The following is a 15,947-nucleotide window of genomic DNA, read 5'->3' as shown; positions in this document are numbered from 1 at the left end:
TCCACCTGTTCTTTCCCTGTCTTTTAGGTAAAATGCTCCCCTGTGCATTAGACAGAGATATAAACTCCAAGAGCAAAAAAAAAACCCTGACTTTAACTTTCTGTATCTTCATATGTGTGCCCAGGAACTTAATAAATGTTTAATTTAGATAATTTGGCACCTGTATTCCACAAAGTTGGTTGCCATTTTCAAAGGCATTTAATCATCTTTAAGGTGCAGTAGAGGTCAAATATCAGAGCAGAAAGATCACAGATTATTTTAATTTGATCAGCCCTGGGCATGATTCCTTATTTCCCCACTTTACTGGCTATATAGCCCAGAAAAAAATTACTTAATCTTTCTGAATCTTACTTTCCTCATCTGGTAATATTAACTTCTCTAGAGGGTTACTGTAGGGATTAGGTGTAAGGTCATAATAATAACTAACATGTACCGAGTCAATGCTGTAACTGTTTGTATGTATTCACTACTGTAGCCTTCTCAACAATACAATAAAATAAGGATTATTATTATCATTCAATTTTAAAACAAGGAAACAGAAACATATAAAAATTCAGTAACTTGTCCCAGTCCACACAGTTAGTTAGTGGCAGAGCCTGGATCTGTACCCAGAGAGCTATCTTCCAAACCCACTCTTAACTCTTAATCATCAGGCTACATTGCCTTTTTGTTATTTCAGGAAGTACCCTGAGACACGCAGTTTGAAGTAACTACTGTTATGAAAAATTGTAACAAGAAGAGTCCTAGATCATTCCAATAAACCAAGGGCAACTAGACCCATGTGAAGATCCTCTAGGCCTTAAGTGCTTCTAACATTTGGTCATCTAGACTCTACCGGAACATGGAGGCTGGGCCATCCCACTTTCATATGATTCTTTAGATCAGTCTATTTCTTATTTGGAGTTCAAACTTGTCTTCTGGTAAATTTACTAGTTTTTTACATTACAGCTACACATAAAATCCTAAATTCACATACTAGTTTAGCTCTCCATGTATTTAAGGATAGTTTGTATGCTATCTTTCAAGTTCCTTATTTTTTTTCATCTCTTGGTTAAACACCTAGGGTTTATTCAACAATCCTCTTATATCTGCCAAGGCTTTCACCTCTCAGGTAACTTTTCCCTAATCACACTCCCATTTGCCAATAACCTCTTAAAATCTGTTGGTCAAAGTGAATATAATATTCCACCATGGAATAAGTAATACTGAATTCAGGGAGACTATTATTTATATTATTTTGTGTACTCTGTTTCTCTTAACGCAGACTAAGTATATATTTTCTTTCAGAGCTAGAGCATTATACTTTTGCTCATACTTAACTTGGATCAGCAGTCAAGTAAACCATGAAACTGTTAAAGTCGGTTTCCTCTATCCTGTGCAACTGTTTTTTCTAACCCAAATTCAAGAGTGTATTTATATTTTATTAACATTCATTGAATGCCTACTATATGCAAAACATGATGTTGAGCCCTATGAGAAACACAAAATTGTAGGTTTCCTTTCTATTCTCAAGGAACCCATATACCAGTAGGAGGGAATAGGGAAAAGGGGGAGGAGAGAAAGGACAACTAAAGAAAAGAAGACAGTCAAAGGGTAGGGCAAAGGGTACAATGAATGTGGGCCCAAGATGTAAGAGCTCAGAATTAAGAATCTAAAAATGAAACTCTGGTAGAAGCAGTGTGTCCTATTTGAAAGCTGAAAGTAGGACAACTACAGGAAGTGTTTTTAAATGTTTGTTAAGTATCATAGGGTTATTTCGATCCTCTTGTTCCTACAATCTGAATAAATTTGAATCTTGGTCCTGTTTTTTGCCATATTAGCTACCTTCCCCAATCTGTGTCATTTGCAAATTGGATTCATCTTCTTTAACTTGAGTGTATACCCATATATTTGATATTAAACTGTCCCTGTGTACCACATTTTAGTTTAAATCTAAAAATAAATTACCTAGAATATATTTTGTTCTCTCAAAAACCAGGAGAGTTCTTAAGGAAGAGTCACTTATCAGCTGGATAAAGCTGACTGTTGTGGGTTTGTTGTACCTAAGTGCCAGCGGCTTCTTCCAGAAAGCTTACATGAAGAAAGAAACAGAAACTAGCCATGGATATGAACCCTCCAAAAAGAAGTACAGACTCTCTTTGGGAGCATGAGGAATTGAGGGAAAAGAAAGAAGTAGTTGCATCCACAGCTCTGTTCCTAGTATATTCTATTAAGCTGTTCATATTACAGTTGTTTCTTCCTGTGTTCCACCCCATTTTCATTCTGCCACCATGAGTGTCACCTCACGGTCTGCAGATTTATTAGCAACCAGAGTTCAGAACTCGCAGGAGTCACTAAGCATCAATAAAATCACACTTATGTTTAAAATGAGTGATTTTTTTTTCCAATTTCAGTCATACTGAAAACTGCATCACTTAAAACCTTCTTTCCACTTGGCAAAGAAATTAACTCAAATATTGATTGCAATACTCCTGGTATACCTGCAGAAGCAAATGCAAAATTCCTCTGGAGAGAAAAGACCTCAGGTTTCACAGGTAAATCTTCAATGAAGATAAGATGAGACATTAAAAAGAAAACAAACAAACAAACAAACACATAAGGCAACACTGTATCATGGGCAAGAGTCAGCAAACACAACAAAAGGCAGATTTAGATCCCCTTAACTTCAGATGATTTAGACACCCCTGAACTTCAGACAATACAGCAACGTGATAAAGATTATAATGTAATATAAGTGCTTTAAAGACATAAAAGAAGGAATCAAAACCACAAGAAATGAATAAGAACTAAGGGGAAAAAGACAAAAGAACTAAATGATTTGAAAAAAATAACTCCTAGGAATAAAAAAGATTGTTATTTAAAAAAAATTCAGCAGATAAGCTAACACAGGATTAGACAAAGCTGAGGAGAGGAGATAACTGATAGACTGGGCGACAGATATGAAGAAATCACAAAGGTCACAGCATGAGAGATAAAGAGATGGAAAATACTAAAGAAAGTTGAAAAAACACAGAAAGATAATGGCCAACATACATCCAATAGGAAGTCCAAAAGGAAAGAATAGAGAATGAGAGAGAAGCAATATTCAAGGACATAAAGATGGAGTGTTTTCCAAAACAGGTGAAGGAGATGACTCCTCAGATTCAATCATCTAAATGAGCCCCAAACAAGATAAATAAAAATACAGATATAATGCACTGAAACCACAAACCCCAAGGAAAGGAGGATCTTCAAAGAAAAGATGTATTTTCAAATGAATTATTGATACAATTGGACTGACAGCAGACTTCTAAACACAAATCTCAGAGGCCGGGAAGGCAGTGTAATACTTCCCTCACAGTGCTTCGAGAAAACACCTGGAATTCTAAACCTAGCGCACCTAAGACTGAAAATGGCATAAAGCCCATATTAGAGAAAGAGAGTTTGCCATTAATAGACTCACTCTAAGAGAGTACTAAGATAGGTCCTTCAGGAAGAAAGAAATGGAATGCAAGAAGCAAAGATAATTTGACTATAAATAAAATGTGTCCTAGATATATTTTGAATTAGAGAAGACTAAGTCCCAGATAGCTATTTGTATCTTTACCACTTTCTAAAGTCTCTCCAAGATATTAAGTTTGTACCTCCCCCATCATATTTCTAATGAATAGAAATTCATCAGCTTATGTCTGGAAAAAAAATTTAGACTATATGAAGGAGAAAGTGGTAGAACATTCCCAACCAAAGTATGGGGGTGCCCAAAGGAAAAGAAAGATCTTGTACCCAAGATGTGCATTCTTATTAGCAACCCCAGAGTTACAAATTAAAAGTCTATTATTTGAGTGGTAGCATGCTCCTATAACACTGACTTTCCTATTTGAATCATTCTGTCTAATGAGAATATATCAATAGTATGATTTCCAAGGCATACTCTTAAGGGGAAAAAACAAATGTTTAGGAAAGAGATAAAAAGGAAATTTACTTTTCCTTATATGTTCTTTGTCCTTTTAAATTTTATACCATGTACATAAATTGCTTTTTCAAATATTAAGTATTCAGTTAATTAACTTTAGAATAATATCAAAGAAAAATCTAAAAAGTGACTTTATTTGGTTTGCTTTGAATAAAAAAAAGAAGAGGGGATATGAATACTAGGAACTCAAGGGTATAATACGATATAAGTTATATTCAAGGGTGATCCCTTGAAAAGATTAGCAATACTTTTAAAGCAAAAGTGAAGATCTTTTCCAAATTCCCAAATAATCCATTTGGCTTTTTTTTTTTTCTTTTTTGGAGACCTGCCTTCTAACAGTTTGAAACCTACATTTTTTTTCCTTTACATTAACTCCATGACATGTCATCATTTCCAGTGCTAATTAGGTAGGCCTTAAAATAAAAGAGCCTGAAAAATTTCCCCATCAGAGTTGTTATCTATTATACATGACTGATACATGGAAAGAGTAAGATCTTTTTCCAATTAACCTGAAGGACTTGGAAGAATGACTTTGAGATATAACACTGAGAACTTTTAACTACTTTTCGAATAGTACAAAGACAAATTTCCATAAAACATAAATTTTTAAAGATTTGCATTAGGACTAAAATAAAGCAATTATAAGTAAATGTAAAGAATGCAAATTCCTAAATTAAACATTTTAAACCATTACAGTGTAGTAAAGTTATACTTAAAGCAGGTTTATAAATAACTCAAGAAAACTAGAATTAATTCTAATTCCTAACCCTTATTTTATAACATTTCAGGGTACATACCGCTAATTTAAGGACATCTAAAAGCTTCAAACAGCTCTGTATGAACATGTTACTTAAAATGTATAATATAATCACATCAAATATCATTTATTGAGTGCTTACCACATCAAAGACATGATGCTGTGCACCTTGCTTACATTACTTCTTTTAATCTCCAGGACACCCCATAAGATATTAAGGCATAAAAAAATGAAGTAACATAGAAAAGATCACACAGCTGGTCAACAGTAGAGCTAGGACTCATGCTGATGTCGCTCTGACTTCCATTTTTGTGTTCTCGACCACTCTGTTAAATGCTTCAAGGAGAACCAAGGTTTGGCATAACATTAAGCAATTAAAGGGTTATTTAAAAGAGGTCAAGGATCACCAACATAAAGAGAAGACATGTCTTAAGTACCTAAGTTAACTCATATGCAGGTATGGTCAAAAAGCTTTTGGTGAGAGTTTTGGGTTCTTTTTTTTTGCGGTACGCGGGCCTCTCACTGTTGTGGCCTCTCCCGTTGTGGAGCACAGGCTCTGGACGCGCAGGCTCAGCGGCCATGGCTCACGGGCCCAGCCGCTCCGCAGCATGTGGGATCTTCCCGGACCAGGGCATGAACCCGCGTCCCCTGCATCGGCAGGCGGACTCTCAACCACTGCGCCACCAGGGAAGCCCAGAGTTTTTGTTTTTAATTTGGTAACAGGAAAAAGTAACACTGGGATCTAAACACCTAATTCTTCCAAAGTTCATTATTATGCATTCATTCATCAAATGTAATTTATTCACTTTTATAACTAGAGACCAAGTCTGAAGATCAGCAAGTATGACTGGAGTCTCCATCTTAGGTAGAAAATGGCTTTTGTATGTGAAGTTTGTATTTGTTTAGCTAGAGCAAAATGAATTCAAAGTACTATTTTAAAAAGATCACCGCTGTTGGTAAAGCGAAGGAATTTAAAGATTTTCTTTCTGTTTAAACTATGTTAGCTCAACATTTTGACTCAAATTCTCCTCTTCTCCCACAAAAAGATATACATTTTGGTAATGGAATTTCACTGTGAGTCATTTTGGTTAAAAAAAAGGTATGTATGCTATGGAAGAAATGTTTTGAAATTTTTCTTTTGTTTCTGAATTTTTTCAGTCTATGTAAAATGATATAAAATGATGTAAGCGTCAAAAAAATATGCCTTTTAGAAAAAGTTACATGATCATGAAATTAAATCAATATGTTCCTTTAATGATGAAAAATGCTAGTTAAACAATATCAGGAAATGTAATACAGTTCGACATTAATAATATATACTAACTATGCATACTACTAGCAAAATAACTTTGTTACTATTAACTAATTGAAGGATTTTTACTACCTATACTGTAACAGTAATAATTCAAATTTTAAAACATCAGTCAACCTCAACCAATTTGAAGTTATCTTGGACGTAAAGCAACATTCACATATGCCTCATGCTTCATTTTATCATCTTGAAACTACAGATATTAAAAAGCTACAAAAACACTTGGGAATGCAACTTAAATTTATATTCATTTAATTACTCACTGTAAATAATTAAAATCTCATCTCATGTTTTGATCTGTGGTCAAGAAAACCATTATTTTACACACACACATACACATACACACAAAGCCATTTATCACTAACATGTTTGATTTCCTTTTCTTTGATATTGCAGCATATTTTTTTAGCTTTGCCATTTGATATCAACTTTTTCCCAGTTATAAGCATCTTAATTTGATTTAAGTCAGCAGTTACTTATAGGGGACTGTCAAATCTTTTAGAGTTATGCTGTAAATCATGACTGAAAGATTTACTTTCAGTATAATAAGACAGCTTTTCATATTAATTAGATCAGCAGACACATGTTTGCGGAGGTTTAGCAATTGTGCAATAAATACAGCATGGCAGTGACAGAGCTGTTAAACCTCAGCACATAGATTTCTAATACATTTTATTGAGTTTATCCAAGAAATAATCACCCTGCTAAACCCAAGTTAACCACATGATGGAATATTAGGATGTTTAATTAAAAATGAATTTATGCTGTACAAGTGGGTAAACTTACACAGCAGCTAAAAAAGAAAAGGCCATGAAAAATTAATTTTACCCAATAAAGACATACACATAGCCCTTTTGTGACGTTGGTAAATGGATTCAACCATTTCACTAAGATACACATGATGCAGAAATAGACTAAATAAATTTGGGGGAGGGGGTTCAGAGGAGACTTTTTCAACTAAAGTAACAAGGGTTGGTAAATGTCATGCACATTAGGATTGTCTTTCAAAAAATCAGTAAATCCTTTTACGTCATCCTCAGAGATCCATTGTGAAGGCTCAACAGATGACCACTGGGGCCAGGAATTAATCTCCTCTGTAAGCTATCAGGCAGTATCCAACTCCAGCAGGCCACATTTATGCCATTCCTATACATGTGCAATCTAGGCAATCATGATGTTTTCCCTACCTTGGGAGAGAAAAACTGCCACAGAAGTCATTGTTAAAGACAACAGGATTATCTGGTAGCTGAAGGGGTGGGCATAACAAAAACACAGACTTCATGAGTGATGACAGTAGGATGAATTCCTCTGAGCATATACCATAGCATAGGCAGAAAGGAAAGAAGGAAGGAAGGAAGGGAGAGAGGGAGGGAGGGAGGAAGGGAGGGAAGGAGGAGGGAAAAAGGAAACACTGGAATAAGAATCAGAAGATGAGTTCTAAATTGCAGATCTGTATCTATAATTAAACACCATATATAAGTAACTTCACCTCTCTGTGCCATAATTACCTCATCTGCCACGTGAAAGTCTAAGACCAGATGACCCTGAAGCCCTCTTTAAACTAATATTTTAAAAGATCCAGCAAATATGGAAGCAACCACATCATCTCTTTCTTCCTCATTTACACCTGTGTTTATTTATTCAACAAATATTTGTGGAGCACCTAATAAAGTATAGGCCTTATACTATGTCTCAAAGATTCAAAAGTGAACAAGTTATACCCTTCACCCCCATAAAACTCCATGCCTGGTGTGGAAGTGAAGAGAGGAGACAGATGGACAAGAAAGCGAAAGCTGGATAGATTAGCAGGGGTCAGATCTTGAAGGTCATGGTAAGACATGTGACCTTTATCCTGAGGGCAATGGGAGGCACTGACTTTTTTTCTGTCTGGGGTGATATGATCAGATTTGGGCTTCTATAGTCTGTGGAGATTACACTGGAGAGAGATGCCTGAGAGGCCTGAAGTACTCTAGTTGCAGCCAGACTTGAAAGAAAGGGACCCTAGTACCGAGAACAAAAAGGACTTGACTGGATGTGGAAGGGGTGTGAGGGGGATGATTCCTTGAGTACTGGTGGGAGGGAGGGAGAGGGGGAGGAAGGGAGGTGGGGGAGGGCAGGAAGAAGGGATAAAACTTGGTGGATACGGCTGCCGCTCACTGAAACAGGAAATAGAAGTGAAGAACCGGGTTTTGGAAACAGAAGAGGAAGAGGACATGGGGCAAGAGTCATGGAGGCGATGAGGAGCTCAGTTTGGGGTCTCTGGATTTAAGGTTCCCAAAGAAAGACTGGATAATTTGGGTTTGGATCATGTGCCACAGAATGAAATACCAGTTAGTTCTCTTTATGAATCATTGAAGATTCTCTCTCTAGAGGTTCTTAACTATTTGGAAATCATATAACACATATAAAATCTTTAAGAGCCCGGGTTCTCCCTGCAGAAAAATGTACATGTGCACAGATACTCAGGGAATTCATGGACCCCAAAGCCCATCCATAGACCTACAGGGGTCCAGGAATTCCAAGGTGAGAATCCCTACCAGGGGGATGAGGATAAATATGGCAGTGATCAAAAAAGGAAGTAACTCAGAGTTCCTTGTCCTGACGATATCAGAGAAATGCAGAAAATGTTTTGATTGCTTTGAGTAAATTGCACTAGCAACGACAGACAGCAAATATGGCAAAAGACTGGCCTGATGCTCACCGAACCAGTTTCATCTTCCTGGACACTCAGCTCAGCTACATTTTCTTAACCCCTTGAAGCCATGTGGTTAGATCTTACCAATGGTATGTGAGGGGAAGGGACACTTCTGACCTGAGGCAGTAACACTGGGTGTGTATTTTCCGTGCTTTCTCTGTGGTCCTCTTCTCTAGCAGTTTTAGAGGTCATGTACTGGGCATGGCTTCTTCACTAAATGGCAATAGCCAGGGTCCCTAGTTGGAGGAATCCCAATCCCAATCCCCTTCAACTTTCCCCTCAATACCGCATTCAACATATCAAACTGAGATTTGAATGAGCAATACACCTTTTGTACTAACCACTGAAATTTTGGGACTTGATACAGAAGCTGAGGGTAGTTACCTTTATTAATAAAGTAAATATCAATAATAATAATAATACTCATCATATGTAAGGTCCAGAGGTTAATAATATAATTTTATACTATCTTCTCTAGTTATCTTTACAGTACCTATTGTTGGGGGTTTTTTTGTTTTTTTTTTGAGGTATGCGGGCCTCTCACTGTTGTGGCCTCTCCCGTTGCGGAGCACAGGCTCCAGACGCGCAGGCTCAGCGGCCATGGCTCACGGGCCCAGCCGCTCCACGGCGTGTGGGATCTTCCCGGACTGGGGCACGAACTCGTGTCCCCTGCATCGGCAGGTGGACTCTCAACCACTGTGCCACCAGGGAAGCCCTACAGTACCTATTGTTACCTGACGTTTATTTTCCTGTTTATAGTCCCTCTATTCCACTACACCATAATTTCCATGCAGACAGGGCCTCAGTTTTGTTCACTGCTATATCCTGTCTCTAGATCAGTGCTCAGCATATAACAGATCCTAATTAAACATCTGTTGAATAAATGGGTGAATAAATTATTTCAAATGGGTCTCTTCTCATCTGAAGGTATTTTTTTAAAGGGCACACCTTCTATTTATAACTACGTCAACAAAAATGGTGGTGTTGGGAGGTGAGGAATTGGGAACTAACCTGGAGAAATAATTGGGACAGATGCCTTAAGGCAAGCATCGGTATTACATTTTCCCAGATAGGAGACATTCTCCCTCCTCTGTCATTAGAGTGACTTCAGAAGAAACTTTGAAAAGCAATTATATAGATAAAAACCTGGATTTGGGAGTAGAAAAACCTTAGTATTCAGCTGCTAGCTCTCTGATGTTAGAAAAATTAAATCGGGATGAACCCAAAATTTTTGTTTGTAAATGGATAATACCTTCAAGATAATACCTATCTTCGAGGAGAGCTGTGAAGAGTAAGGTGACGTACAGAGTGTAAAAGACACAGAAGTTATGCACCTTGCCCAAGGCCACATAACAAGGAAAGAGTAAAACTAGAGTTTAAACGTACATCTTTCTCAAAGCCCTTGGCTTTTTGTGTTTGTCCTCTTAGAGACTGAAAGATCAAGGGTAACTACACAGAGAAAGCTAAATATTCTGTTGGGTTACTATTAACACCAGTTTTAAATTTTACATTGCTCAGATTAATCTTATGCCATTCCACACTTTCACAATCTCTCCATATAATTTTTTTTTAGTGGGGAAATGATACGCAGGATTGAGCATGACCATTATTCATCCCAGATTTTCTGGGACAGCCTCTATTTCAAACTTGCACACCACTGAAATTCCCTGAAAAAGCCACTATTTCAGTATCCAGACTTTGTACCAGAAACAGCATAAAATACTGTATTCAGGAAACATAGTTACCATAGGTCTGAATGTGCACCTTGTTAGTGTACCTTGATGCATGTGTGGATACTACTGGAGATCATGGGATAGAAACACTGTAGAACCACTGCACTGGAAGTACCTGATTTTGATCTACTAAATCCTATGATAGTTAATTATCAAATATCTGTATTTTTTTAGCAAGTTAACAAGCTCTATGGGTGATTCACATGCACTATGAGTTTTGGAACTCTTGATTTTGGAAATGATCTCCTTAAGAAAGAGGCCCACATATCAAAGATAACCACTAGGCATTTTCTGTTAGAGACCTTTGTAACCAGTTAGTCACCGAAGTTTGAAAAGCACCACTTAGAGGTACTTGCAGAAAGAAAGGATGTAGTGATCCTTTTGTGAGCATCCTTCTGTGCTCGGTGGCAGTACTTATTCAGTAAACTTTTCACTTCTCAAATGGACCAGAGCATTTTCTGTCTCACATTCTGATCAGTGTATTTATTAAACCCAATGACTGCAGGTGGGATGGAGATAGGACATTCACTGCATCTACTGCACTGAGGTTTATGGAAAGCAAAAGGAGGTGGTAACCACTAATCACTGGTGGCAGCAGCTTTCTCTTAGGGAGAATAATCAGACTTTGTGAGGTCATCTGCTGTTAGAACCCACTTAACCGTTAACAAAGAAACCAAAACTACTACTGATATGATTTTAAATAGGGGTTAATACTCAAGGCACTTTTTAAATTCTCAAGGTGTGTTTTCAATGGACAAAACATCTTACTTTGAGACATAAGCTATATACAGACTACACATAGATATATTTTTAATATTTTTAAAAGTTTCTAGTATTAGTATCTATCAGAAAGAGTAAGTTCGGAACAGACTTGGATGAGGAATAATTAAGGGGTAGAAAACTTTAAACACTTTGTAAACAGACAACAATGAAAAAATATTAAATAGACCAGGTAAAAATTTATTAAAAATTCTCAAATGTGTATGCAGGGAGTAGTGTGTCCCAGGAAGTGAGTTGGCCATAAGCTTGAACTCTATGTTTTAATGTGGGCATATAGATTCCAGGAAAACTGGGCTCCAAATGAGTAAAGTGAATTATGAAGTCATAAAATCCTGGGTAATCCAACATATTTTTCTGAAAAAGTTCAATATACTTCTAGTTATAATAGCTGCAAAACCTCCTTAGAGTGACTTTGGGCAAATGCCCAGTGACTACACCTCACTGAAACTTCCCACCTCCTGCCTCCTAAGCTTCTGTGTTAATAGCAAGTGCCATGTTTTGAGAGCCCACTTGAAACATTACTTTCCTCATGGGTTACTTTATACATGGGCGTAAAAATTCATCTTCTAGAAGATGGTATGATATTCTTACCCGTTTCACAGCTGGGCCCGGTGAAGCCTTGTGGGCAGGCACACACATTGGCGGCAATACAAGCTCCTCCGTTCCTACAGCCATCTTTGCAAAATGCTAAAATAATTCAGATAAATAATTTTAGCACTTTAGAAGGAAGTAGTTCAAGATACTCCAAACTAGCTTTTCTTTATTGCCTTTGATATAAATGTTATTATAATTTCATATTCAAATAATACTTTCCATTTAGGTAAGAAACTTCAACACAATTTGTAGAATAGTACTCTTTCCAATGTTAAGTATTTCACCTGTAAAAGAAAATACTGAGCTTTCTTTTAACAAAAAACAGTAGCCTTACAAAACAGGAATTAGAAGTAGTATTGCACCTCATTGTAGCAATCCAGTTTGAAATTAAATCTAAAAAAAATGGCAGCTATCCTAGGCATCTTCTTAAGGAAGAAACCACCACCTAAAGAATAAGATACAGAAATAAGAAATAATTGAATCCTATACAGCTCTGATCATTCTACACACCGTCCAAACTGTCAAAATACTAGAGAAGTGCCCCATCCTTCAAAAAGTTCTAAATCATTCCTGGTGATGAATTAGCCAATAATGAGAATTTGATAAAGGAGTCTTCAAGAAGGGTCTTGAACCCCTCTGCCAAGGATAGGTCAGGATCCAGGATCAAGGGCAAAGGCACTGCATAGCCTGTTGCGTTAGAGTGGGTGTGTGAGTGAAGGGGGTTCTTCTGTGAGTAGAAAAAGAAGCCAAACTCTGAGCCACTGCAAGCGTGATCTTTTGAGATGTGCTGCCCTCAGAAAAGGTGAGAAAAACAAGATGGGCAGGATGGAGTACACTTAGAAACTTCTGTTTCCACTTCAGCTTATTCTTTGACTCTGTAAGGCAAAGGCTGTTCCCTCAGCCTGGCAAGGCCTGTTGTGGATGAACTCGATCAACCTGTTCCATGCCTGAGGCAAAAGCTTTTGCTCTAGTTTTCTGGCATGTGCTTCCTCTAATTAGTTAGGATGTACTTTCTCAGAGTGGGAAACTGTAGAAATCTGAGATTCTGCTACTGAGTTAAAGGAAGGGGCACAAAGAGGCCATTTGGCTTCTTTGGTTCTAGGTCTTAATCTCTCTTCATCCTAGGCAAAAACAATACCTAGTCACCAAGAACTTGCAAAGAGATTAGGAATTGAAGCCTCATGAAAAGAAAAGCTACACCCACCAGACCATGTGTATATCCTCCCTGGAGTAATTTGCAAGGTTGCAGCCTGTTGATAGAGAATAGAACTCAATGATTCAGATCCTACAGCTAAGCTACTTCTCTCTCAGCTTTTGACGTTCCCAGCAGAGACACACACAGGAACGGAGAGTCTTTACTCAGGCAACCTATACTCCTAATTCCCAGAAGAAATTTATAGACGCTGGAAAGTTCTCCTTCCTTCAAAGATAAGAATTATCTGTCTGCATCTTCTCATGGCTTCAAGAATTCTTTACGCTATAAACTTTATTTTTCACATTAATAAGGAGTGAGGGTCAAATGCAAATAAGAGTGAGAAGCGGTTGGGCTCCCAGATGAAATCTTAACTCTCTGAACATCCAGATGCTTTGGGGAAGTCCTAAGGGTGCATTTATACCATGTTATGGACTTGAAAGTCTAGCTTTCCTCAGGATCCGTCCAGTTTCTGAGGAAATCTTTGTGGGATTTAGACTCCCAAATGCGTAGGCCTTTACAATGCTCTGAACTACAGATTTCCATAGACTTTGACAGAGTAATCCTCTGGCCCATCCCTATCTGCATCCACTGTAGACCAGGTCTGAAAGTCATGACCAAAGGACACAGCATTAGTAACAATTCCTTGTTATCTCCTGTCTCCCATATACATGTAACAAAGAAAATTAATTTTGGTAAACTCCAGGATAATGAACACAGTACATTTGAAGAATGGACCAGTTCTGAAGCTTAAAATGCCTGAATTAGACAAATGATAAATAAATCTATATGACGTAATAAGGAATATGGGCTTTATCCTATGGAAGTTGGCGGAGTTTCCAGAATAGAACCTCCGTTTTCCTTGTGAAGTGGGAGGTAAGCTCATCTGACGAAGGAAAATGAGGGCATGGATAAAAGAGTGAATTAATGGATGGTGGCGGACTACAGCTGGAATATCCGCTGATGGAAATGAAAACCTGAGAGTTATTGATGGGTAATGACAAACCAGGTAAAATGGGAAATGATAACACATAGAAACCTAAAATTCCCAGTTAATTAGTACTTAGCTCAAGAGAGAGAGAGAAGAAAAGCTCTCAGACTGACCCCAAATAGATATTTCACAGTGGATCATGGTAGTAAAACAAATGGGTTGATAGGGCTGCCGAGAAAAATATAGCTGTAATGTTTGGACTCAAAAAGAAATATCGGAACCTAGGAGGAGACTGGTAATCTGGATGAAAAGGACAGGTCAGAGAGATTAAAGATGAAAAACTGTGGGAAGAACAGAGTGGGCAAACTGCAAGCAGAAGGACGTGGGGTTAGATAATAGAAAGCTAAAGTTTAGATTTCTAGAGTGGAGTAGTTCTGTACAAAAATGCCCAGGATGTGATTATGGCTATGATTCCACTAGAGGGGAATAGAGGTGGAAACCACTGGGGTTGAGGTCATGGAGCATTAAATCAGAGTTGTTGAACAGTTTGGCCATTTAAACACTGACGTAATCCAAGAGGAAGCCCATGAGCTACACTTCAAAGTTCTCAATGGCTGTGGCAAGTACCCAGAAGGCAGGTAACAGTGATGAGAAAGGGTGGAGGGAGGGAGAGATGGATTGCATTATCCCTAATGGAAGAGGTGCCAGCACTTAAATCTTTTACCTTTGCACGTAGTTCCATTCCCGGTATAGCCTGGCTTGCAAACGCAGTTGTGTCCTCCGACAGTATTGAAGCATAAAGCATTTTCATCACAGTTGTGCTGATTTGTGACACACTCATCATGTTCTGAAATGAGGATACGTTTTTGTTACTCAAAGACAGATTTTCAAAACCACTGTGCTTTAAATTGCACCTTCATCTTTGTTATTGTATGCTATTTCTTTCCAACACAGACATACACAAATTACCTATTAAACAAGAGCTTGTATTTTGAAGTACTGTATACTCCTTTTGAAGTACATACATAGTGTACACATCCACAAACCTTAAACACAAAAGGATTTGGATACAAGGCCCACCAATAGTAGCAAGGAATAGAAGGAGAGGAGAGGGAAGGATGGGGATTAATTCTCAGAAGTAGATCCCAGAGCCAGCTGTTTACAGTCTCAGTGGTTAATATTTGGGGAATTATCTCATGATGTAAGTCTGCTACCTAACTTTTTCCTGTAGCATGGAAAGGGTGATAGGAAAGGATGTGTAACTGTATTGCTCCATGAATCCTGAACTGCAGGATAATGGACTTGAAGCCCTGTGGAATTAGATGCAGTTAACATCTACATCCACACTTGGCAGGCATAAAGATACACGTTCAAACTGCTGGGGGAATATCTGAGTTTCTTCGTAAGTTCCCTCTTTCTGCAAAGAAAGTATCACACTTTTATTAAATAAGACTAAAACTTGCCTTTATAATATGTGCCAAGGCAAACTCTGAGATATACAATCAATATGATACCTCCTTTAACTGTGTGTAACTTGACACTTTCAAAAGCACTGAAACATTTGATTCTCACAGCCCCGCTGTGAGAGAGGCAGAACCAATGTCATTATCACCATTTTAAAGATGAGTCAGTGGTGGCTCAGAGTGCTTCAGTAGCCTGCCCAAGTTCACGGAAATATTAGGCAACTTCAGAATGCTAGCTCAGTGTTCAGCAAAAATGTAAGTATGAGGAATAAATACAGTAAATATGAGAAAGAAAACAGATCTAACATCAAAATCAAGATGAGTAGGAAATGAAATACAAGTGAGGAAATGCATACAAGTTAGTTCAGCCATCTGAAATCCCTACAGCCTCACTACTTATTACCCAGTCTCTTACGTAAATAATATTTAGGTCTAAAATTAAATATATATTTTAATACACTTACACTGATCAAGCCACTCATTCACTATGATATAAATAATCAAAGCAAAAAGAAATATTGTTTTTTCACTTTAGAAC

At 37.7% G+C, this 15,947-nt stretch overlaps 1 protein-coding gene across 3 annotated transcripts in view; it reads right to left on the bottom strand.

Moving 5' to 3' along the window:
* NELL2 (neural EGFL like 2) overlaps nt 1-15,947 on the bottom strand; it is a 458,505-nt gene that overhangs the window by 104,247 nt on the left and 338,311 nt on the right. For all 3 annotated transcript variants that reach the window (XM_060111915.1, XM_060111916.1, XM_060111917.1), the window contains 2 exons: nt 14,671-14,793; nt 11,821-11,916 (listed from right to left, as the gene is read on the bottom strand). In XM_060111915.1, the coding sequence (XP_059967898.1) occupies nt 11,821-11,916; nt 14,671-14,793 (219 nt within the window). The remainder of the gene's footprint in view (nt 1-11,820; nt 11,917-14,670; nt 14,794-15,947) is intronic.

This window comes from Mesoplodon densirostris, chromosome 11 (genome assembly GCF_025265405.1).
Source record: "Mesoplodon densirostris isolate mMesDen1 chromosome 11, mMesDen1 primary haplotype, whole genome shotgun sequence".
NCBI classification, from domain to species: domain Eukaryota; kingdom Metazoa; phylum Chordata; class Mammalia; order Artiodactyla; family Ziphiidae; genus Mesoplodon; species Mesoplodon densirostris.
This window is presented reverse-complemented; position numbering and strand designations above follow the sequence as displayed.